At 40.9% G+C, this 25,103-nt stretch overlaps 1 protein-coding gene and 1 non-coding gene across 2 annotated transcripts; one reads left to right on the top strand and one right to left on the bottom strand.

Annotated features, from left to right (window-relative positions):
• Positions 1-833: 833 nt before the first annotated feature.
• On the bottom strand, positions 834-997 carry LOC132539543 (U1 spliceosomal RNA). Its single transcript, XR_009550900.1, has one exon. It is a non-coding gene; the product is annotated as a U1 spliceosomal RNA (small nuclear RNA).
• Positions 998-18,828: 17,831 nt separating this feature from the next.
• On the top strand, positions 18,829-20,320 carry LOC103108045 (probable ATP-dependent RNA helicase DDX27). The gene has a single exon (XM_016185460.2). It carries the CDS (start codon positions 18,842-18,844, stop codon positions 20,303-20,305), a length of 1,464 nt encoding a protein of 487 aa, XP_016040946.2. The 5' UTR covers positions 18,829-18,841; the 3' UTR covers positions 20,306-20,320.
• Positions 20,321-25,103: the final 4,783 nt, after the last annotated feature.

Below are 25,103 nucleotides of genomic sequence, written 5' to 3'. Positions count from 1 at the left end.
AAAATCTTTTCAACTGAACATTTGGATGTCGAGTACCCCGGGAAACAGATGTTCTCTCACAATAGACCATACCTATGTGGAGCACTGAGCAACTGTGCTCCAGCTACAAATTCACCCAGTTTCAGGGTGACTGGACCTCTGTTTCCTAGATCAAAGAGCTAGCATTACAAATGGAAACGGAATTCTTAGGTTGGCCTAGAAAAACTTAGCTGGTTTGGACATCATCTAATACAGGTATTTCATACTTTCTTTAATGTGTTGATAATAGGCTGGATTTATTCATGCCTTTGGTTACTTCTTGATATCACTGCCAATAAATTTTCAACTAGTGTTTTGTAGCTAATGCTGTCACATTGTTGTTTTGTAACAATTCTGAAAGGTATAGGGCACAATCATATTTTTCTTTTTCCTCCAGGGTTATCATTGGGGCTTGGTGCACTATGAATCCACTGCTCCTGGCAGCTATTTATTCTTTTTCTTTTTTTCCTATTTAAATTTTTTAATATTTATTTATTTTCCCTTTTGTTGCCCTTCTTGTTTAACATTGTTGTGGTTATTGATGTCGTTGTTGTTGGATAGGACAGAGAGAAATGGAGAGAGGAGGGGAAGACAGAGAGGGGGAGAGAAAGCCAGACACCTGCAGACCTGCTTTACCACTTGTGAAGAGACTTCCCTGCAGGTTGGGAGCTGGGGGCTCAAACCAGGATCCTTACACCGATCCTTGTGCTTTGCGCCATGTGCGCTTAACCCGCTGCGCCACCGCCCTACTCCCCCTTTTTTCCTATTTTATTCTATTTTATTTTTGTTTTTTTATTTATTTTTCTTTCTTTAATCAGGGGAGAGCCCGAACGCAGTCCCCCACTACCACAAATTATGCAGTCGAGTTTCCCACATTTGGGGAAATCGCAGGGGTCAGCACATCCGGAGTGCACTGGATAAGCCTCGCCCTGGGAAAACCACCTTCGTGATCATGGTATCTCCCCTGCCAGGTAAGTATTCCTATTTTACTCTATAGGACAGAGAGAAGTTGAGAGGAGAGCAGGAGGTAGAGAAGGTGAGAGAAAGAGACCTGCAGGCCTGCTTCAATACTTCTCTTTTATTCTCCACTTATGGGGGGTGGTTTAATGGTTTACAGTATACTTGTTGATATATAAGTACAACTTCTCATTTTACATGATAGGTGTTAGCTTATTTCAATACTTCTATTGAGCAATTCATTGATTGCTAGGCAAACTGTCTATAAAACTGATGAATGAACTGTAATTGCTGCTTGCAAAGTATTTACAATTATTGGGGATACTAATTAGTAATCAGAAAGTCAAGTGTGTTATAACATACTAGTGAACATTTAAATTACTTGATACATATACACATATATGTATATATCTCCATATTGTTATTTACACATAAAATCCTACATATATCACAAACAGTAGATTTTCAAGTATAAGAGTAATTACATCTATGATTTTAAATTCTGAAAGTTATAAAAAATATTATTCATGACTCTGCACATTTGGAATCATGTTTTCATTGCAAATATGGTCTATGGAAACTTCCCTAAGAAAGTACCCAATGATGTGACAATTTCAAAGATAGGTGGCTTCCTTGAAGTCCATCTTTGTATTGTGAGTTGTGAACCTCAATCCCAAACAAAATCAGACTTTCTAAAAAAAAAAAATGGAAATTTCTGGATATTTCCCTGTCCTGTAGCTTGATGCAAGCTTTTGAAAATTAAAATGCCCATAAGGGACTATTTAAATGTAAGTGGGAGACTTAAACCCTGAATATGTTAAAGTTCTCTCTCTCCCTCTCTTTTTTTTTTTTTTTTTGTATTATCTTTAATTATTTATTGGATAGAAACAGCCAGAAATCAAGAGGGAAGGGGATGACAGGGAGAGAGATGGAGAGACACCAACATCACTGCTTCAACACTCACTAAGCTTTCCCCCTGCAGATGGGAACTGGGAACTTGCACGTTGTAACATGTAAGCTCAACCAACTGTTCTCTAAAACAATGAATTAGTCACACATAGGTATATTTAAGTATCAGATTATAATCTTTTCTGTTGCTGTTGTTGCGATTGGGGCTTACTTAAGCAACTTTTTCAGGTAGGCTAACTTTTTCAGGTAGAAAGACACAGAGAGACAAAGGGAGAGAGGGAACATCACCACAGGGCTGAAATTTCCTCTAGTACAGTAAGGGTCACACTCGAACCTGGGTCAAGAACACCATAAAGCAGGAGCACTATCCAGCTGAGCTATCTTGTTGGCCCTTGTGCAATAAGCTTTATAAATCTAGTTGATATATGTGTTTTTCCCCTTGCTCCAAATTTGATAAGCAGTTATTGACACTCTTCAGTTATTGTTGGAAAGATTTTTCTCTTAAACAGAGAAGTAACATTATTTGACAGGATTCTAAGAAGTTGATTTATAGCCACCTGTTTTGTCAACTTCTTTTTCAGATATTTTCTCGAATTAGATATAAGTCTTCAAAATCAAACTCTTTTCTCTTCCCCCCCTTATTGGAGGATTAATGGTTTACACTGGATAGTAAATACATAGTTTGTACATGTGTAACACTTCTCAGTTTTCTTTATAACCCCCACTAGGTCCTCTGTCCAAACTGTTTTCTTGAATTGCCATTTCAGTATAGCAGTTTCATCTCATCCTCTGATGTTACTTACCCAAAACATATCTGCCTTTAAAATTGCCCCCTCTGAACCTCATTTGACATTTACATTTTCCACTTTTTGCTCCTTCTCTGCTTTGCTATTTATCAGCATCAAAAAGCTGCCGTTGAAGGGTGGGCAAGTTCACAAGGGCCAAGCATTCTTTTTGGTCAAGGATCCATAAAATCAAGTCAGTTGCACCACCAGGACCTTTTCTCTAACCAACTGCAATCATTACTGAAGCAGCCCCTTCCCTCCTTAGTTACTGAGTCGCTGAAAGGATTGAATGTGAGAACATCTTTAAAATAATGAGTAGCTTTCACTTCTACTCACAGCACACAGCCACTTTGTCATTGCTATGAGGTCCTCTTGAGAATATCACTATTTAACTTTCCTTCTCACCAACTACTACAGTCACAACACAACTCCAAGATGGAGAAGATTACCCAGCAGCAAAGGAGCTAAGATGGAAGGTGTCCAGGGAGTGCAAGCTGCTGAGCTGAATGAATCAGCAATTCACCAGTCACCCAGACTGTGTGCATTTGAATTAACAGTAAAATTCATAAAAACTAAATGTCTTCAGACTTCAGTGCAGAGTCACCTCCCCCCTCCATTTACTTAATTTGCATCCTGAAATTCTTTTCTGAGATTCAAACAAGAACTGAACTTGGCTTTTGGTGTGTGTGTGTGTGTTCTGAGCTTTTAGCAACATTACAGCTTTACTTTACTTTATAGTTGTGATTATTTCATTAGTATCTGTCCTTGCTATTAGATCATAAGCATATGTCAAGAAAAATGTCTGGATAGCTCCTCCATCTAATCTCAACACCTAGCACAGTGTCTGGCATACAGAAGGTGATAATTAACATCTGATGAACAGAGTTAACCTTGTCCAAATATTTTGGAAGCTTCTTTTGTGAAATTGTCTTCAGAGGGAGTTTCTTGACAACAAAAAGGAAGCCTCCCCCCGCCCCAAAAGTTTCAGAACATTTGGTCTGCTGGTTTTTTTTCTTTTAATTTATTATTTTATTGAATTTGTGAATTCGCCCATCCTCCAGCAGCAGCTTTTGATACTGATAAATAGCAAAGCAGAGAAGGATCAAAGAGTGGAAAATAGAAATGTCAAGTGAGGTTACAGTACAGCTGTTGACACATGGGTACAATTTCTCATCGCCCCATGATAGGTGTCTGCAAAACACTTTCACTCCCAACTTAGAATTTCATTTCCATTATCATGCACTAGGGCCCTAAAGCTCCCCACCCCTACTCCTTCCCTGTTTTCCCCAGAGTTCTTTGCTTTGATGCGAGTCTGGTAGTAGTTTTCTTTTCTCCCCATTTAGTTCCTCACCCCTGGCATCTGTTTTACTCTCAGTAGAATTGGAGCAAGTACAGGAAGCTATCTGGTATAGGGTTACTGACAGTAACCTAGTAGGCAAAGGACTGGAGATAAAGTATTTGCCGAAAAATTTACTGCAATGACTAAATTCATCTGAGTTACATTTAGCCTGTTGTCATTCCTGTAAAAATCTGAAGTGAGTGTAATTAGCTGCATTATGTAAACTATGTATTGTTGAACATTTAGGATCCAAGTTTTAAAGTAAGTTCATTTCATACAAACTGGTGCAGTCCCTAAGGAAGGCAGCATGGAGAGTTCTCAGACAAATGATAGCTTATCCAGCAATGCCACTCTTAAACATACATCCAAAGAACTCTGATAAAAAAGGTGATAGTCTGTCCTTTGGGACAAAGTGGATGGAATGTGAAGTGACTATGCTTAGTGAAATAACTAAGGAGGTGAAAAGACAACTATTGATGATTTCATTTATATGTGGAATACTGGGAATAGAAACACATGCACTTGCAAAGACAAGTAGTCAAACTGTCTCCTAGATTTTATGAATAATATAGTGGTTATTGTTGGGAGGAAGGAGAATTTTGGTTGTTGATGGGTGCCATGAGGAACTGTAATATTATAATCTTGTAAACCACTATTACATCACTAATAAAAATAAAATAAAAGGGAGTCTCTTTACCTTTGATAGGCATATTCCAGAAAATGAATGAAGTAAGTCAAATCATCTCCCCTCTTTTTTTTCTTTAAAAAAACAGAGAGAAATTGAGAGTGGAGGAGGAGATAGAGAGAAAGAGAGAGAAAAAAAAAGAGACACAGCCCTACTTCACTGCTTGTGAAGTTTTCTCACTACAAGTGGAGACTGGGAATTGAACCTGGGTCCTTGTGTATGGCAACATATGCACACAACCAGGTGCTCTACTGCCGGCCTGAAATGAGTTCATTTCAAATGAGATGGGTTAAATAGTAATAAACTAGTGAATTAATAGTAATTATCAGTAGTAGAGTGTTGGTATGCATGAGACCCTTTCTGTTTCATTTGGTTTAAATCCCCCCTGCTTAACACTATTCTATTTACATAACCACTTCATTCTATTTACTGTTAACAAGTTCCACCCTCCCTCCAGGGCATTTGTGGTTCAGTGATAGGATTCTCGCCTAATCTGCTCCCTCCTTGTCACACTCTGATTTTTACCAGTCACTTTTCTCTCCACCCTCTCTATGTCACATCCTGTTTCCACCCTACTTGGCAAGTATACATAAAGACAGCATTGTGAGTTTTACTGTACTTTGAGTTTAACTTAGCTCGTCTTAGATTGTGCTGCGTCCTGCATGAATAAAGAGATACTGCCTACAACCCAGCCATGAGTCCCGGGTTGTCTGTTACCCGCCCGTGAAGCCAGCCTGGCGAAAACAACTTAACCCATCGAAAACAACAGTAGAGTAAGGAGATTGAATTTGTAATTACTCCTTTTGTATATTTCTGTGATGTTTTAGTTTCTTTTTAAAGACCAGGGATATGCTTACTCTAGTAATTAGAAAAACGATACACAACAAATATTTTTAGGTGTTATAAGGGAAATAACACCTTCAAGTTATTTGTAAGACTTTGCCAATTAAAATGCTACAAAAGGATAAAATAAAATTGATTCAGGGGCCAGCGAGGTGGTTGAGCAAGGACAGCACATGCTTTATAGGCTTGAGGCCCCAATGTTGAATAGTAGCACTATTTAAGAATAGTTAGATTAAACATTTTAAAAATAATATATGGGGGTGGGTGGTGGCACACTTAGTAAAGCACGCATGTTATCATGAGCAACCATTCAGGTTCAACCCCCAGTTCCAGGTTGGGAGGCTTCATGAGTGGTGAAGCAGTGCTGCAGGTGTCTCTCTATTTCTGCTTCTTACTCTCTCCCGTCCTGTCTCACTTTCTCTCCCTCTCTCATTCTCTGTCAACAAACAATAAACTGAAAGGAAACTATGGCTGCCAGGAATAGAGGGGTCATATCGATACTGAGCTCCAGTGATGATCCTGGTGACAAAATAAATAAATAAACAGTAAAAGATAAAATAAGACAGAATATTTAAAAATAGAAAATTACTAACTTTGAAAACTTCTGCCACCGTTTGCATCACTGCCCCAACTTAAGCTACTAAGATTTCTCAAACTGTGTATTCCAAATAATCTACTTCATACACATTTTAAAAAAAAGTTTCATAAATTAAAAGTCTTGCTTTATGAACCCCTGACTACATTTAATCAGCACTCAAATTTAAAGACCCTACAACTTTAGGATAATCTACTACAAAAGATACACATATACTTTCAGATACACATAAAAACATACACACATACACATAAAATTCATCAGAACACATATGAGTAATGTCCCATCACATATTTATAACTTTAAGGGTCTTGGAGTTTATTCCTTTGTAAGGGATTTACTACATTATATAACTCACTCATTTTGCTGTTTAGTTTCTTTTCCTAGATGATTGTGAATCTACCCATTCCTCCACATCCCTCCCCCCCCCACCCCCATTTCATCTCTGCCAGCCATAGAGTCTAAAATGACTTGAGAAGACCCAGGGTGCCTCTTGTGACTTGTCTCGTGGTTTGGGAGTTCCCTTTAATATATTATCTTCCTCTTTTCAGTGGATATTTGGAGATATTTTATTTAGTAAACTGAAAATTCTTGTGTAGATAGTTATAATACAGTTAGAAATCCAGTCTACAGTAGAATATGAAAACACTGATCAGGTAAGTTATTCATGTGAGAGATAAAGGTTGTGTTAGTGAAAGGGAGGGAATAGAAACTTTTCCTCAGTTAATAATGGGAAATGGACCTAGTACCTCAAGTATTGGTTTAACTTTTTAAATTAGATTTATTTCTTTATCTGATAGAAATAGTCAGAAATCGAGAGGGAAGGGGGTGATAGGGAGAGAGACAGAGAGACACTTGTAACACTACTTCACTACTCGCAATGCTTCCCCCTTGCAGGTGGGGGCCAAAGACTCAAACTGGAGTCCTTGCACATTGTAACATGAGCACTCAACCAGGTGTGCCACTACCTGACCCCTGGTTTAAAACTTTTAAATATATATTTACTTATTGGATAGAATCAGAGAGAAGGTGAGGGGCACAGTGGGAGAGAGAGAGACACCTGCAGCATTGTTTCACCACTCATGAAGCTCCCCCCTGCAAGTAGGGGCCAGGGTCTTGAACCTGGTTCTTTGTGCACTGTAATATGTAAGTTCAATTGGGTCTGCCACCACCCAAAAACCAGCCCAAAGTATTGGCTTAATTCTCTGCTTTATAGGAGCCACAGATAAATGACTGAAAGTTGAAACTCATAGACTTATCACAAAAGCTGCTGTAGTTGCATATTTTCCCAGTTTATCAGGATTACTGTTACAAAAAAATGAATATAAAGTGTAGCTTCCAAAAATCTGAAGCTAAAAGAGAAATCAAATATTCTGAACCAAATTGTAAAGGCCACAGTAAAAGCAGTTGTGCCCTAAAATGACAGCATCAGGGTTTGGGTAGTGGTGCACCCACTAGAGCTTATGTGTTACAATGTGCAAGGACCTGTGTTCAAGCCCTTGGTCCCCACCTGGAGGGGGAAAGCTTCATGGGCAGTGAAGTAGTGCTGCAAGTATCTCTTTCTATTCCTTTCTGTCTTCCACTTCCCTCTTGATTTTCTCTGTAGTTAGCCAATAAATAAAACACTTTTTAAAAAATGATAGAATCATTGAGCTTCTGGCGTCATATTCTCTTCTTTTAATTACTAAGTAGATCAGTTATGACCCACTGCTATAACTCCCAGTGTTAGACTGCTCAAGGACTGTGTGTCAAGTGATTCATGCTCTTTGCTGCTTGCCTCATATTTTCTTAAGGGCAATGGAAGTAGAAGTCAGAAGTAGTGCATTTTTTCCCTTGTTAGTAATACCTATAAATGTTTGAGGGGAGGAAGTGATATCTGACAAGTGAAATAGTTTCCCACCTATCTGTCTGTGTATTTCCCAATTGTGGTGGATAATTGCAAACTGGTGGGCCACTATTACCTAATACTTTCTAATATTTTAATTTTTTTTTAATCTAAAATCTAACTGCTACGTGTTTCCTTATAACAGATCAACTGATATTTACTGTGGGTCTTATTTTAATAGACAACATGTCTATTAATTGCTCAACATGTTGGACTTAGTAACACTTGACATTCACCAAGGACTTCCTTATAAGAGGTTGGTGTATCCCAGTTTTTGTTTTGTGATTTCTGAGAATACTTCTTACTACTACAGATAATTCTACACTGTGCAAAATGTCTCAAAATAAGATTTGAACCAACTTTAATTTTGTTAGCATACCATACATATATTGAATACAAGAGCACTACTCAGCGCAGGCTTATGGTGATGCTGGAAACTGAATATAGAACCTCAGAGCCTCAGGCACTGCCAGACCCTGTTCAGGCGCCATTTGCTGGTCTAGCCTGGTGGGTGTGAGACAGAGACAACCAGGGACTCATGGCTGAGTGGTACACAGTTCAGTCTTTATTCATGTGGAACGCAGTGCAATCTAAGCTATCTCTAATCACAGTCCTGTCCTTATATATCCTGAGGTGGAAGTGTCAGGTCCAAAAAGGATGTACGTAGGATAGGGGGTGGGGAGAAGGAAAAAGCCTGCAAAACAGTGAGGATTAAACAATGCCCTGGAGGCAGGGTGGTGCTTAGTTAACAGTAGTTATGTAAACAGAATACAGTGTCAAGCGATGTAACAGAAGGGGTCTTAGAAGCAGAATTTAGAAGCATACTAACAAGGCACAAAAATGTTTTTCATAACCATGATACTATCTTCCTGACCCAAGTATTCTCTATATCCTTTTTTTTTTTTTTTTTTAACCAGAGCCCTGCTCAGCTCTGGCTTATGGTGGTGTGGCAGATTGACCCTGAGACTTAGAAGCCTTAGACATGAGAGTCTCTTTGCATAACCATTATGCTATCTACCCCCCCCCCCAGCACTGCATCACCTCTCAAGAAGCTTCCCCCCTGCAGGTGGGAACCCAGGGCTTAAACATAGTTACCTGTGTACTGTAACGTGGGCTCTACCAGGTGCGCCACCTCCCAGTCCCTCCAATTACATTTTTCATTTTTCAAGGAAAAAGAACAAACATTCCAACATATATATGGAACCATAAAAACACCCAAATAACCAATATTGGGTTGTTGGAAAAGCCATGATGTATTTATTTATTTGTTTATTTATTTTATTGCCACCAGGGTTGTTGCTGGGGCTTGATGATGCTGGCACTATGAACCCACTGCTCCTGGTGGCTATCTCCTCTTCCCCCCCCTTTCTATTTTATTGGATAGGACAGAAAGAAATTAAGAGAAGAGGGGAAGATAGAGAGGGAGAGAGAAACACCTGCAGACCTTCACTGTTTGTGAAGTGTCCACCCTGCAGGTGGGGAGCAGGGGCTCAAACCTGGGTTCTTGTGGATTGTAGTATGTGCGCTTAACTGAATGTGTCACCACCTGGCACCCCTCTATGCAAAATGTGTTGTGACTATTCGGGCAACCCAATAACTCTGAGAAAACAGAAAAACCCAATAACTCCGAGAAAAAGCATAATGGGGGCATTATGCTTCTTGACTTTAACTATAATACAGAGTAAAAGAAATTGAAGGAGTATGCTATTGGCACAAAAACAGGCATGTAAGTCAAAGGAATATATTAATAAATAGAGAATCCAGAAATAAATCCACACATCCAAGGTCATTTAGGATCCAAGACCATACAATGAAGCAAGGGAAGCCTTTTCAACATATAGTGAGAGAACTGGACAGTCATATCTAATAAACAAACAAATATAAAAATAAAAAATGGGGATGGGCTGTGGTGCACCGGGGTGATTACAGGTTACTTTGTTCAAGGACCAGGGTTCAAGACCCTGGTCTCCACCTGTGGGAGGAAGCTTCAAGAGCAGTGAAGCCATGCTGTAGATGTCTCTTTCTCTCCTTTACTTCCCGCTCCCCTCTCAGTTTCTCTCTGTCTCTACCCAATATATAACTTAATTAAATATTTTTTAAAAGGCTTTACATAGTGAAAAAAATGCTATAAAACAAAGAGGCAGACTAGTACTTAGGACTATATTTTCTTTTCTTTTAATTAATTAGTTAATTTCCCACTTTTTGGGGGTGGTGGTTAATGGTTTACAGTTCAGTTGTTTGCACATAGGTACAACCTCTTATTTCCTCAGAATAGGTATTACAAGACTCTCTCTCCTCCAGCTTAGGTCCTTTTTCCACCATAAACACCAGCATCCCAGAGTCACTCCATTCCATCTCTTTCCCTCCTTCCCCAGAGTCCTTTGCTTTGGTGCAATACAACACACCCAGTTCAACTTTCACATTAGGTTCAACTTGTAGATCATATGTCCAAAATCTTTAAGTAATTCATATAGCTCAACAACAACAACAACAACAACAAAGCAAGCAACCCAATTTAAAATAAAATGTGCAAAAGACCCAAACAGACGCTTTCTCAAAGAATATATAGTCTTATCAACATATGGGAAAGCACTCAACCTCACTTAGAATTAGGAAAAGGAAATAAAAATCATAGTGAGATAGCACTTCATACCTATGGGAATGAGCTATATCAAAAAGATTGAAAACAAGTATTGGTAAAAATGTGGAGAAAAAGAAACTCAATACACTTATCTAAATGATAGACAGCACTAATTTGAAAAGACACCTGTACTCCTGTATTCACAGTGTCATTATTTGCAATAGCCAAAAATGGGATAAACATAAATGCCTATAAACAGATGACTGGGTAAAAAAGTTGTGGAATATATTTTATTTATTTATTTATTTACTTATTTATTGATTTTTGCCTCTAGGGTTATCGCAGGGGCTCGGTGCCTACACTACGAATCCACTGCTCCTGGAGGCTATTTTTTCCCATCTTTTATTGCTGCCCTTGTTGTTATTGTTATTGCTGTTGTTGGATAGGACAGAGAGAAATTGACAAAGGACAAGACAGGGAGAGAAAAAGATAGACACCTATAGCCATGCTTCACCACCCATGAAGCGACTCCCCTGGAGGTGGGAAACCGGGAGCTTGAACCAGGATCCTTAAGCCAGTTCTTGTGTTTTGTGCCATGTGCACTTAACTCTCTGGGCTACCACTTGGCCCATGATATATATTTTATATATTCAATAGAAAGCCACTCTTCTGTTAACAAAAATGACATTGTATAGTTTTAGACAAAGTAGTTGAAGTTTGAAGCAATTACACTAAGAATAATAATTAAAGAACTGAAAAAACAATTATCAGACTGTTCTAGTCATATATGTAATCTGGATAGTAAAGCCAAGATGGTGGCAAAAAAAAAAAAAAAAAGACTCCTAGACTTGGCAGAAACATGGTAATTTACAGAGAAAAAATGATGGGGAGGGTGGGAATAATGATTAAATGTATTATTTTGACAGATGACACTAGAAATTTGGTGGGGAGTACAGCAATCTGTATGCATATATAGATGTGTAAAGCCTTACCTCTTAAAATTCTGTAGTAATATAGATCAATGATAAATCAATACACAAATGAAAAGAGAGAAAAATTAATAGTTTGGGAGTGTTCACAGAACTAAAATTTGGGGTGTGATTCATATGTAGGCTCTCTGACTTTTGTTTAGAGCATGGACCCATTCATTATCACTGCTGCATGTCATTTACTAAAATGTGTCACAGACACACACTGACTTGCAGGGACCTAGACTCAGCTGTCTCAAAGACTGGCTAAGGGTAGTGAAGGAAAGCACAAACGTCATAGCTTTCACTGATCTGTCAGAGATCACAAGTGGAAGAGAATTAGCACTTGTTAGCAGAACGGGGGCAGAGCCTAGTGATAGGCCCTTGGATTAGGAAGGATGAAGTTACAGGTTCAAATTCTGTCCTCCCCAGTGTGATATGCTTTAGCCTGAATGAGAGGACAGGAGAACAAGATGCAGATGAACAAACAGTAATGAATGGAGAGAGGGAATAAACAAGGAAATACAGCATCTGTAGAAATACTTAGGAATGCAAAATGCCACTTGATTCTTCTTAGTGAATGAACAGTTTTCATTTTATTTTATGGAAAGGATTTGTTCTTTTTCAAATTTGGAGAGTTTATTAGTTCTCAAGCAGGTTGAAGCCCAAAAATAGTTTGAGAGAGTTGTACTTCATGGGTGAAGTGTGGAAGTTCACAGAATTTCTTATATAAAAAGCAGAAAGAATACAAGATTCTAGTACTTTCTCAAGGATTACTGCATGACTGTTGACAATTAAAATAAAGGTGTTTTAATAAGAAGCTGCTTAAAGGAGGTCCATAATTCAAGCCTTTGGTAAAGATAGAGGCAGATCCAATTCATGTATTAAAAAAAAATGTATGGTAAGTATAAGGCACTGCAGAGAATCAAGGAGAACTTGGGGGGGGGGGGAGACAGTAACTGGGGGAAATCCAAACACTGAGGTGACATGATACATGAGTGATATTATGGAAACAAAGGATAGGTGAGACTGATTGCAACACAGAGACTCCGGAGAAGTAAGCACGTAAAGGTCAATTGGGCCATATTGTAGTTGGTTCACATAAGAACTAAATTCTGCAAGAAATGTGTACACTTGGAGGTTTTCAAAAAGAGTCACCATTTTGATAAATGTATATGTTGTTGTCATTGGGGCTTCACAGCTCCAGGATGACTTTTTCAGATAGAGACAGAGAAACAAAGAGAAAGATACCACAGAACCACCGTTTTCTTCAGTGCAGGAATCTTTCTGACACTATAGTACTTTCATAATTCCAACTTTATTTTTATTGCCACCAAAGTTATCCCTAGGGTTTGGTGCCTGCACAGTGAATCTCCTGGTGGCCATCTTTATACTTTCTTTTATTTAGTAGGACAGAGAAAAATTGAGAAGAGATGGGCAGAAAGAGTGTGAGAGAGAGACACCCATAGCATTACTCCACCACTCACGAAGCTTACTCCCCTGCATGTAAGGAACAGAGGCTTGGACGGGGCATTTGAACATGGTAACATGTGTGCTTAACTGGGTGTACTACCACCCAATGGCCTCCTCCCCCATAATATTAATTTCCACAGTGTACTCCAGCAATTACATTGGAGAGTATAAAAGCTAAAATAATAGTGATAATAGCTACTGTGATTTTTTTTGGGCGTGTGTGTGTGTAAGAATGATTATGTAGAAGGTACTCACTGCTCATATCAGTCCTGTGAGGTACATATCACTGTATTCATTTTAGAGATAAGAATTTATTCTTATCTCAAGACCCAATAAGATTTAATAGCTTGTCTAAGACCACATAGAAAAGCCAATATAAAAATGGCCTGAGTCTGCCAGATAAACAACAACAAAAACAGATATGACATCACTGCATGAAAGGATAATAACTCCCACATTTACAGTTTTTTTTTAAAGGTATATTATTGAGTGGCCACATTTTGTCCTTGCTGAGTCAAAGCAGTGCAATGACCCCTGGCTCTGCTACTTAAATATGGTCTTATTTTCCAGTTTAATGCCTAGCAGTTTCTATGTGGAGTGAGATTCTATTTTAATATCAGTTCACTTTTCTAAGCATTAATACATTCTGCAGGACTGTCAGATCCTCCTTATTCTATATTATGATAGAGCACTGAATATCACATGTAATTTATTAAATACTGCTCTGAAAGTGAGAGAGTCTGCAGAGTACTGGTTGTTGACCTTGGGGACTGCCGACTGGGAGTTGGCGCTCACTGCTTAGAGTTGTGAGAGAGTAACACACCACATCTTGCCAGCCCAGGAAGAGATCAAACCATGACATTTGAAGTACAGTTTCTACTGGGCATGTATCACTTTCATACTATCATAAAGACATAGTCATTAGTTGAATCATTATAAGCTGGGGACCATCTGGATAACGATCTGAGAAAGGTTTTAAGAACCTGTGTAGCTCATTAAGGGGAAACACGAGACTCATAAGGAAACAGGTCAAATAGACACACTTATTCATTAAATATTTACTAGCACCTAGATCTTCAGCAATGTAGAGTTCCAGTGGATACACAGTGGATAGCAGTTTAGTGAAACTCAAACAAGCACAAGAAGGTATATCAACTTATAACAAAATCTGAAGGGCTGTTGACAGCCCCAAGAGGACAGACTTTTCATTCAAATTCAAATCAGGACTTGCTTCCATCACAAAAAGAAGACATTGCTGTTCCAGGAAACATGGACAACCAAGTAACCTTCTAATAGTTTTAGTTTTGCTTCACTGAAAATGATAATAAGAAGGAAGCGACTATTCCTTGCAACTTCTCTATACTTATTAGCAAGGTTTGAATTGACTGGGCAGATAGAATGTGCATCTATAAAAAAATGAATCAGGGGGTCGGGCAGTGGCGCACCAGGTTAAGTGCGTCAAGCGCACATAGTACGAAGTGCAGGGACCTGCTCAAGGATCCCTATTCAAGCTCCCGGCTCCCCACCTGCAGGGGGGATCACTTCACAAGCTGTGAAGCAGGTCTGCAGGTCTCTCTCTGTCTCTTTATTTTTCTCTCTCCTCTCAATTCCTCTCTGTCCTACCCAATAAAATGAAAAAAAAAAAAATGACCTGCAGTTAGTGCAGTCACCAAGCTCCTAACCTTGGAGGCACAAAAAAAAAAAAAAAAAAAAAAAGAGAATCAAGGGCTGGGAAGATACCATAGTGGTTATATAAAAAGGCTTTTATGCTTGAGACACCAAAGTTTCTAAGGTGAGGAATCATACAACTGAAGCCTAAATAATGAATATAAACCAGTGTTGTATCAGTTAAAAAAAAAAAGTTGAAGTAGCTGTGCGCAGCATTTTTCTTTTCTGGCAAGAATATATATGTATTGTGAGTTACAAAACACAAATTAATTTAGATAATTCCATATATGAGTTAATTTATGTTTAAAGCTGGCTGGTAGTGTACACTATATTGCTAAATGGTAAAAAATAATAATAATCCTGCTAAAAGCAGAACTTAGACTGGGTTTGGTGAATTGGGGGGAGGGGGAGTTCAGGTCCTGGTGCACAATGGTGGAAAAAGACCTAGGTGGGGTGTTAGAATGTCTTAAAGACGGCCTACAGAAGCTGAATAAGGGCAAGAAACTGGCAAACTTTAATGATGACTCTTTAGTCACTACCAGGCTACCCCATCACCTGAGGCCCTAGTTGGGGAGTCCTGGGGTTCCCACACAGACATGCTGGGCCTAGACCTCTAATAGATCCCTGTCTCCACTGTCACTGGTTATCTCCATTAGGAACATAATGGACCCCTGCAGGCTCCTATAGGACCTTGCCCTCAATGTGGATCAACAATGGTAGAGAATTATCCATCCTCTGAAGGGAGGCTGGATAATATATTTTACCTACCACCCGAGGAAGATGGGTCCTGAAATTTGTGCAACCTGGAACGTCCCTACTCGTGACCACAGAATGTGAACTCAGACCTGCAGGGATACAGAGGTTACAAAGGCTCCTAAGCTTTTGTATGGGCCCCAGATCACATCAGATTGATGGTGTTTACAGTCAACAATATTTATACCACTTTCCCATATTAGGGAGCTACTCCCTCTTCCCTGATCCAGCTTTCTAATCTTTCTTCCAGCTATGACACCATCTCTTCAGACAATAATCTGGGTCTACCTGCATATCAGATGGCAGGCTCAGGCAAAAATTAGTAAAGTTATGAGCCCTTTGGAATATACCTAAAAAAGACCTACTATCTTTTACCAAAACGGAGACCCTAAATCTTCACCTGCAATATTTCTGCCTTTAGGTTCATAATTAGTCAACAATTTGTTCTGCTTCATATCTTAATTCTTTTTCAGCCACCGGGTTCCAGATGCTACCATGATACCAACTGGAGTTCCCTGGGCAGAGGACCCCACCAATGTGTCCCGGTCCCGGAGCCCTGCATCCCCAGAGCTCTGCCCCACTACTACGGAAAGAGAGAGACAGGCTGGGAGTATGAGTCAACTTGCCAACTTCCATGTTCAGTGGGGGAGCAATTAAAAAAGCCAGATCTTCCACTTTCTGCACCCCATAATGATCCTAGGTCCATACTCCTAGAGGGATAAAAGAATAGAGAAGCTGGGAGTCAGGCTGTAGTGCAGCAGGTTAAGCGCAGGTGGCGCAAAGCGCAAGGACAGGAATAAGGATCTCCGTTCCAGCTTCCGGCTCACCACCTGTAGGGGAGTCGCTTGACAGGTGGTGAAGCGGGTCTGCAGGTGTCTATCTTTCTCTCTCCCTCTGTCTTCCCCTCCTCTCTCCATTTCTCTCTGTCCTATCCAACAACGATGACATCAATAATAACTACAAAAATAAAATCAAGGGCAACAAAAGGGAATAAATAAATAAAATAAATATTAAAAAAAGAATGGAGAAGCTATCAAGGAAGGAGACGAGATACGGAGTTCTGGTGGTGGGAATTGTGTGGAACTGCACCCCTCTTATCCTATGGTTTAGTCAATGCTTCCTTTTTATAAATAAAAATTATGAAAAAAATGTCTTACAGAAAACTGATACATTTTATGCATGTATCAACAACTGCAATTACTATAAGCCATTAATCCCTTAATAATAATTAAAGAAACAAGAAAATTCATGTCAATATTAACATTTTTAAATTTTCTTAGAACAATGTTAAGTAATAAATAAAAACACCATGGCAAATCAAGAGAGAGAATGTGAATGGAAAACATTTGCTAATTTCATATATTTTTCTTTTTAAAAATTTAATTTATGAGTTAAATTAAATAATTTATTTATTTTCCACCAGGGTTATCCCTGGGTCCCAATACCTTAACAATGAATCCACCATTATCAGTGGTCTATTTTTCCATTTTTTTAAAGTTTCTTTATTAGGAAATTAAAGCTTTACATTTGACAGTAAATACAATAGTTTGTACATGCATAACATTTCCCAGTTTCCCATATAACAATACAACCCCCACTAGGTCCTCTGTCATCGTTTTTGGACCTGTATTCTCCACCCCCATCCACACCAGAGTCTTTTACTTTGGTGCAATGCACCAATTCCAGTTATTTTTTCCATTAAAAAAAAATTATGATAGAGACAGAAAGAAGTAGGACAAGCAAGGGGGAGAGAAAAAGAGTCTCAAACCCTAGCCCTAACACATTCTAACTTATGTGCTTTACAAACTGTGCCCCACATGCCCCCCACTCCAATATTTTACCAATAGTACTTTCAATAATACTTCTGCCCTGGTTACTGAACAAGGAAACCCTACTCAATCATTATGTATGGGCCATATATACTATGTGAGTGGACCAATGGCCAGGAATTATGGTAGGAAACAGGAGTATAATGATGGACAAGTGAGACATAGAATATGCCCTCATAGAGTTTATTTTATTTTTTATTTATTTTATTTATTTAAAAAAGGAGACATTAACAAAACCATAGGATAGGAGAGGTACAGCTTCACACAATTGCCACCATGAGATCTCCGTATCCCATCCCCTCCCCTGATAGCTTTCCTATTCTTTATCCTTCTGGGAGTATGGATCCAAGGTCATTGTGGGATGTAGAAGGTGGAAGGTCTGGCTTCTGTAATTGCTTCCCTGCTGAACATGGGCGTTGACTGGTCGTCCATACTCCCAGCCTGTCTCTCTCTTTCCCAAGTAGGGTGGGGCTCTGGGAAAGTGGAACTCCAGGACACATTGGTGGGATTGTCTGTCCAGGGAAGTCTGGTCGCAAGAGTTGGAGATTAGAGATTTAAAAAAAACACAACTTTATTGTTGTCTGGGAGGTGGCGCAGTGGTCAAGCTTTGGACTCTCAAGCATGAGGTCTCAAGTTCGATCCCTGGCAGCACATGTGCCAGAATGATTTCTGATTCTTTCTCTCTCCTCCTATCTTTCTCATAAATAAATAAAATATTAAAAAAAACTTTATTTATTTTATCTGATAGAACTGAGAGAAATTCAGAGGAGGGTGTGGAGATAGAGAGGGAGAAAGACAGAGAGACACCTGCAGCACTTTCCTCCTGAATGTGGGAGCCGGGGCCTGAGCCTGGATCCTTGTGCATGGTAGTACATGCACTTAACGAGGTGCACCACCTCTGTGCTCCCTCATGGAGTTTAGATTTCAGAGGGGTAATTGCTTAATAACAATTGCTGTATGAGGTACTGTCGTATGTTTTACATTGGTTTGTTCTAGCCCTCTCCCGGGGTCCCTTGGGGCGGGCCCGAGAAATTAACTGGACTGATCCAATTCTCTTGGCAGGGGAGGGCTAGAACCCAATGGAAAGCATACAACAATTCCCCCTTTTCTTTTTAACTAAATGACTATTGTATCAAGGGTGTGGGGTGAACAGAAACATATATAACAAAAACCAGCATGTTGCCAAGGGAAGGCCTGAGGGGGCCATATCTGCCTCTGTGGGCTAAACTTTATCAGCTTAAAAAAAACATTTCTTGTCTCTGGGGGGCTACTTGCCTCGACGGGCATTTGCATGGGGGCGGGGAACGGCCTAGAGTCCCAAAGGCAGCTGGCTGCAACTTACTTACTATGAAACAAAACTTGTTATTAGCATATCTACTGCACGATCCAACGTTTCTAATAGAGAAGGAATTTGAGACTTTTACATATCAACAACGTCTTTTAACCTTTTGTTACACCCATTCAAGATGGAGACATCTTGATGTGTGGGCCGGAGAGGAAACCTCAGGCATGAGAATAATTAGCATAGCCATTCCGGAAGTGCCTGCTGCAACATGCTCGAGGAGCTGGGTTTTATCCCTACCATCAACGAAAACGATGAAGTACCGGCAGAGTCCGAGTCTGATTCAGGAGACGAGGAAGAGGAGGGGCCCATTATACTAGGCAGAAAGCAAAAAGCCTTGCAGAAGAACCGCAGTGCCGATTTCAACCCTGACTTCATTTTCACTGAGAAGGAGGGAATGTATGATGGCAGTTGGGCTATGGCTGATGTCATGAGCCAGCTCAAGAAGAAGAGGGCAGCTACTACATTAGATGAGAAGATTGAGAAAGTTCGAAAGAAAAGGAAAACGGAGGACAAAGAAGCCAAGTCTGGGAAATCAGAGAAGGAGAAAGAGAAACAAGAGGAACAGGAAGACATTGAAAGGAAAGATGAAGATGGCTCAGACAGTGAAGACTCAGAAACTGATTACTCTTCAGCTGATGAGAACATCCTTACCAAAGCAGATACACTTAAAGTAAAGGAGTGGAAGAAGAAGAAGAAAGGACAGGAAAAAAGTGGATTTTTTGAAGATCCATCTCAATATGATGAAAACCTCTCATTCCAGGACATGAATCTTTCCCGCCCTCTTCTGAAGGCCATTACAGTCATGGGCTTCAAGCAGCCCACCCCAATCCAGAAAGCCTGCATACCTGTGGGTCTGCTGGGGAAGGACATCTGTGCTTGTGCAGCCACTGGAACAGGTAAAACTGTAGCTTTTGCTTTGCCTGTCTTGGAGCGTCTGATCTACAAACCCCGACAGGCTCCAGTAACCCGGGTGCTGGTGCTGGTTCCTACTCGAGAACTGGGCATCCAAGTGCACTCTGTCACCAAGCAGCTGGCCCAATTCTGCAACATCACCACCTGCTTGGCTGTGGGTGGTCTGCATGTGAAGTCACAGGAAGCAGCTCTTCGGGCAGCACCTGACATCCTCATTGCTACTCCAGGCCGACTCATTGATCACCTGCACAACTGCCCTTCCTTCCACCTGAGCAGCATTGAGGTGCTCATCCTGGATGAAGCTGACAGGATGCTGGACGAGTATTTTGAGGAACAGATGAAGGAGATCATTCGAATGTGTTCCCACCATCGCCAGACCATGCTCTTCTCAGCCACAATGACAGATGAGGTCAAAGATCTAGCATCTGTCTCTTTGAAGAATCCTGTACGGATATTTGTGAACAGCAACACAGATGTAGCCCCCTTCCTGAGGCAAGAGTTCGTCCGAATTCGACCTAATCGGGAAGGGGACCGGGAAGCCATTGTAGCAGCTCTGCTAACAAGAACCTTTACGGACCATGTCATGCTGTTCACCCAGACCAAGAAGCAGGCCCACCACATGCACATCCTCTTGGGGCTCATGGGACTCCAGGTGGGTGAGCTCCATGGCAACCTGTCACAGACACAGCAACTAGAAGCCCTCAGACTTTTTAAGGATGAACAGATTGATATCCTGGTGGCCACAGATGTGGCAGCTTGAGGACTTGACATTGAAGGGGTTCCTGAGTTCGAGAGTGCCAGACTTTCAGAGGGTTCCCCAGTAAGTGAGTTCCAGAGTTCCAGAGTGAGAGAGTTCGAGGGTTCGAGAGTAAAAGAAAGAGTGCTTGCGCCGCCGCAAAGAGACAGCAGAGTTCTGTTTGGTGATTAGTTTGTCTTAGTTTATGAATCGTTGTTCCTGAATAAAGAAATACAGCTTCCCTGCCCAGCCGTTGTCTCCGCGTCTCTGTTACCCGCCGTGAAACTAGACCGGCCGGCAAGAGCCTCCGAAATATTAACAACAAGGTACAGTGAAAGGTAGAGAGCATTTTGAGATCATATATATGGAAGAACCTGCTGTGAGGAACGCTATTGACTGCCTACTCAACAGTTCTCCTGCCTTGCCAACAAATTCTCCTCCTTATAGACTGAAGCTGTCAGACTCCTACTTCCTCAGCAGGGAAAGTGTGAACAAGTGTCTAAATTCTACCCAAGGCTATCTGAGTGAAAGTCTGTTGAGATAGGGACACTTTGGGAAAAGATTGCCCTCCCCAATAAGGAAAGAAACATATGAGGAGAAACAGTCTTCTTCCTTCCTGTGATGTGAGGATTTGACATTTGAAGCTGCGATAGTTCTCTTGTGACCATGAGGAGAAAGTCTAGGAAATGGCAGAACATACATCCTAGAACTGAATTTTGAACCTCTGAATTCTTGTTAGGTGAGAGAGAACTCCTGTTGTTAAAATCATTTTTAGTGGGATTTCCTTTGTTTGTAGCAAAGATTTCCTAAATTATTTTTATTGTCTCCAGGGTGATCGCTGGGGCTTGGTGCCTACACCACAAATCCACTGTTCCTGTGGCCATTTTTTTAATCTTCTGGATAAAACAGAGAGAAAATTGAGAGGGGAGAGGAAGATAGAGAGCTAGAGATAGATAGATAGATAGATAGATAGATAGATAGATGATAGAGAAAGATATACACCTTCCCTGCAGACCTGATTCACCACTTGTGAAGCCCCCCTCCCCATATGCAGGTAGGGAACAGAGGCTTGAACCTGGATCCTTGTGCTTTGTACTATGTGCACTTAACCTGATGCACCACTGCCTGCCCCACCCTGCAAAGATTTCCTTTAGGGAAAGGGAGACGGACAGACATGGGAAGCTTCCTTCAATGCAATGGGGCCTGGGCTTAAACCTGGGTCATGCACATGGCAAAGCAGCACACTATCCAAATGAACTATTTTGCTGGCTCCTAATAATTTTCTTTTGCATTTAATTCACTGATACTCCCACTTGTAGAAACTGGATGACTTGTTTATATGAAGGCATGATGAGTAAACACGATGAGTAGTAACACAATTTTTTTTTTTTTTTGGCAAACCTTAAGCCATTTGGCATGGGACCCTTTTTGTCCTGATAAATAGGTACAATGGAGTGGAGGTGACAGAACAAGGTGTAAAAAAAAAAAATTGATGGAGGCCTGTATCAGCATATAGACTTCAAATAGTTCTAGAGAGTTTTGGGGGGAGTTTGCAGCAGGCAGAGCATAGGCTTTGCATTCATGTGGTCCCAAGTTTGATCTCTAGCATGCTGGGGTGGATAATTGCCCTCCCTCTCATACACAATAAGTAACATGTGCTGATCAGAGACTTGAATGATCCTCCAAATAATAAAAATAATGAGAAAAGCAAAGTCATCCGGAGTGTTTGTGCAATTGCAGTTTTAATGGTCAGAATCCAATCACCCTTCAAGTTCAAGGTGTGACTAGGTGCCTGGTGATTCCTACAATAATGACACCTAGAGGAATAAGCCTTTCAGAGCCATTATCTTCATCATGTTTGCCAACACACCACCATAGTTTTCAGATTTACTGCCAGAAGGAGGGAGAGTTACGTTTTTACAAAACAGAACCTTTTCTCAAATGGCCAATTGAAACTGCAATCACATACTAGTGATTTTCTGTAATTTGTGGGAGGAAGGAAATAAGAACAGGACCTCGTGTAAGAAACAAAAAGGAAATATTATTTTGTTTTTTAAATGTGCCTGTCAGAACTACAGAAACTTGATCTCATCAATCTTCACAAGAGCATCCTAGGTCCACAGTGGAGAAGAGAACACTGGAGTAATGAGATGTCTTAAGTGACTTGTCCAGGACGTGAATGAACTAGACACATTAGGGAAATAAAGCCAACACTATCAATTTAATGAGAGGTCTTCTTTCTCCTGTTTTTTTTTTCCCTGTCTTTTCTTCTGGGTTTTATTTTATTATTATTGGGTTTTATTTTATTATTATTGTTTGCCTCTAGAGTTACTGTTGGGGCGTGGTGTCTGCACTACGAATCTACTGCTCCTGGAGGCCATTTTTTCCATTTTTGTTACCCTTGTTTGTTGTTAAAATTCGGAGGCTCTGGCCAAGCTGGCTTGCTTCACGGGCGGGTAACAGAGATGCGGAGACAACGGCTGGGCAGGGAAGCTGTATTTCTTTATTCAGGAACAACGATTCATAAACTAAGACAAACTAATCACCAAACAGAACTCTGCTGTCTCTTTGCGGCGGCACAAGCACTCTCTCTCTTACTCTGGAACTCAGGAACCCTCTCCTTTACTCTGGAACTCAGGAACTCTCCCTTACTCTCGAACTCAGGAACTCTGGCGGGGTCCCTAGGGGCGGGGCCAAGCGGCCCGCGAAATTAACAGGACTGATGCAATTCTCTTGGCGGGGGAGAACTACCCAATGTAAAGCATACAACACTTGTTGTTATTGTTATTGTTGTTGTCATTGCTGCTGTTGTTGGATAGGACAGAGAAATCGAGAGAGAATGGGAAGGCAGAGAGGGGGAAAGAAAGACTCCTGCAGGCTTGCTTCACTGCTTGTGAAGCAACACCCTCCTGCTGGTGGGGAGGGGGGTGTTGAACCTGGATCCTTGAGCAGGTCCTTGCCCTTCGTGCCATGTGTGCTTGACCTGCTGTGCTACCACCTGGTCCTCTTTCTCTTTTTTTTTGCCTCCAGGGTTATCACTGGGGCTTGGTGCCTGCACTACAAGTCCACTGCTCCTAGAGGCTACTTCTTCTCCTTTGTTGCCCTTGTTGTTTATCGTTGTTGTTATTATTATTGTTATTGATGTCATTATTGTTGGATAGGATAGAAAGAAATGGAGAGAGGAGGGGAAGACAGAGGGGGGATAGAAAGACAGACACCTACAAACCTGTTTCTCCACCCTTCAGGTGGGGAGCCGGGGGCTCAGGCCAGAATCCTTACACCGGTCTTTGCATTTAGTGCCATGTGCTCCACTGCCCTGCCCCTCTTCTGGGTTTTATTTTTTAATTTACTATTTTTTTGATTTTTAATATTTACTTGTTTTCCCTTTTTGTTGCCCTTGTTGTTTTTCACTGTTGTTGTAGTTATTGTTGTTATTGATGTCATTGTTGTTGGATAGGACAGAGAGAAATGGAGAGAGGAGGGGAAGACAGAGAGGGGGAGAGAAAGATAGACACCTGCAGACCTGCTTCACCACCTGTGAACTGACTCCCCTGTAGGTGGGGAGCCAGGGGCTCGAACCTGGATCCTTACACCGGTCCTTGAATTTTGAGCCATGTGCGCTTAACTCACTGCACTACCACCTGACTCCCCTCTTCTGGGTTTTAAACCTTGACTCTCCCACCATGAATATACTTGATCCTGGCAATCTTTCTTTCTTTCTCTCTTTCTTTCTTTCTTTCTTTCTTTCTTTCTTTCTTTCTTTCTTTCTTTCCTTTCTTCCTTCCTTTCTTTTCTTTCTTTCTTTCTTTCTTTCTTTCTTTCTTTCTTTCTTTTCTTTCTTCCTTCCTTCTTTCCTTTGCCAAGCTAGCGTGGGGGTGCCTATTCCCAGGCACATACTCTCTGGATTGGAGAGAACATGACTGGAGCCAGCCTGGGCTGCTACTCATTCTGTGACGTGAGGGAGATGACTCATGAACCAAGCTCATGGCGGTGAGGCAATGCAATGCTTTATTGATCAGAGAGCCAAGGCTTTTAAAGGGCAGACCCGGAAGTGGCAAGTCAGAAACAGAAATGGCTAGGAAAGGGGTGGAGAAAGGCAAAAAAGGGCAGGGAATGGTAGGAACTTCCTTAGCAACTGTTGCAAGGGTTTTAACTGGTAGGATTAATACTACCCTGCAGGCAGGGAGGGTCTTGAGGGTAGAAAGAAGATAGATCAAAGGAATGGAATGGGTGGGGATCTTTCAGGCAAAACAATGATTAAGTAGATAGGCCATAGTATCAGGAATGCAGGGTGGAGCAGGGGGAGCTGGCTTAATGTTTTAAGGAATGCCAGGCTCCTGGAGGCAGAAAAATGCAGGGTGCTTTGTGAGGCTCCTCACAATTTCCTGAAATTCCTTCCTTCCTTCCTCCCTCCCTCCCTTCCTCCCTCCCTCCCTTCCTCCCTTCCTTCCTTCCTTCCTTTCTTTTTTTTCTTCCTTCTTTCATTTCATCCTCCTTCCTTTCATCCTTCCTCCTTCCTTCCTTTCTTCCTTTTTCTCTCTTTCTTTTTCATTCTTTCTTCCTTCCTTTCTCTTTCTTTCTTTTTCTTTTCTTTTTTTCTTTCTATTTTATTTGACAGGACAGAGAGAAATTGAGAAGGGTGGGAAAATAGAGAGGAAGAGAGAGAAAGAGAGACACCTGTAGCTCAGCTTTACCACTTGTGAAGAGTGCCCCCTGCAGGTGTGGAGCAGGGGCTCAAACTGGAGTCCTAGTGCTTGGTTGGGGTTATGTGAGCTTCAGCGGGTGTGCCATCACCCAAGCCCCTCAATATCTTATACTAATG

Source organism: Erinaceus europaeus, chromosome 7, assembly GCF_950295315.1.
Source record: "Erinaceus europaeus chromosome 7, mEriEur2.1, whole genome shotgun sequence".
In the NCBI taxonomy this organism is placed as follows: Eukaryota; Metazoa; Chordata; class Mammalia; order Eulipotyphla; family Erinaceidae; genus Erinaceus; species Erinaceus europaeus.
The sequence above is the reverse complement of the archived record's forward strand: the minus strand, read 5'-3'. Positions and strand labels throughout refer to the sequence as shown.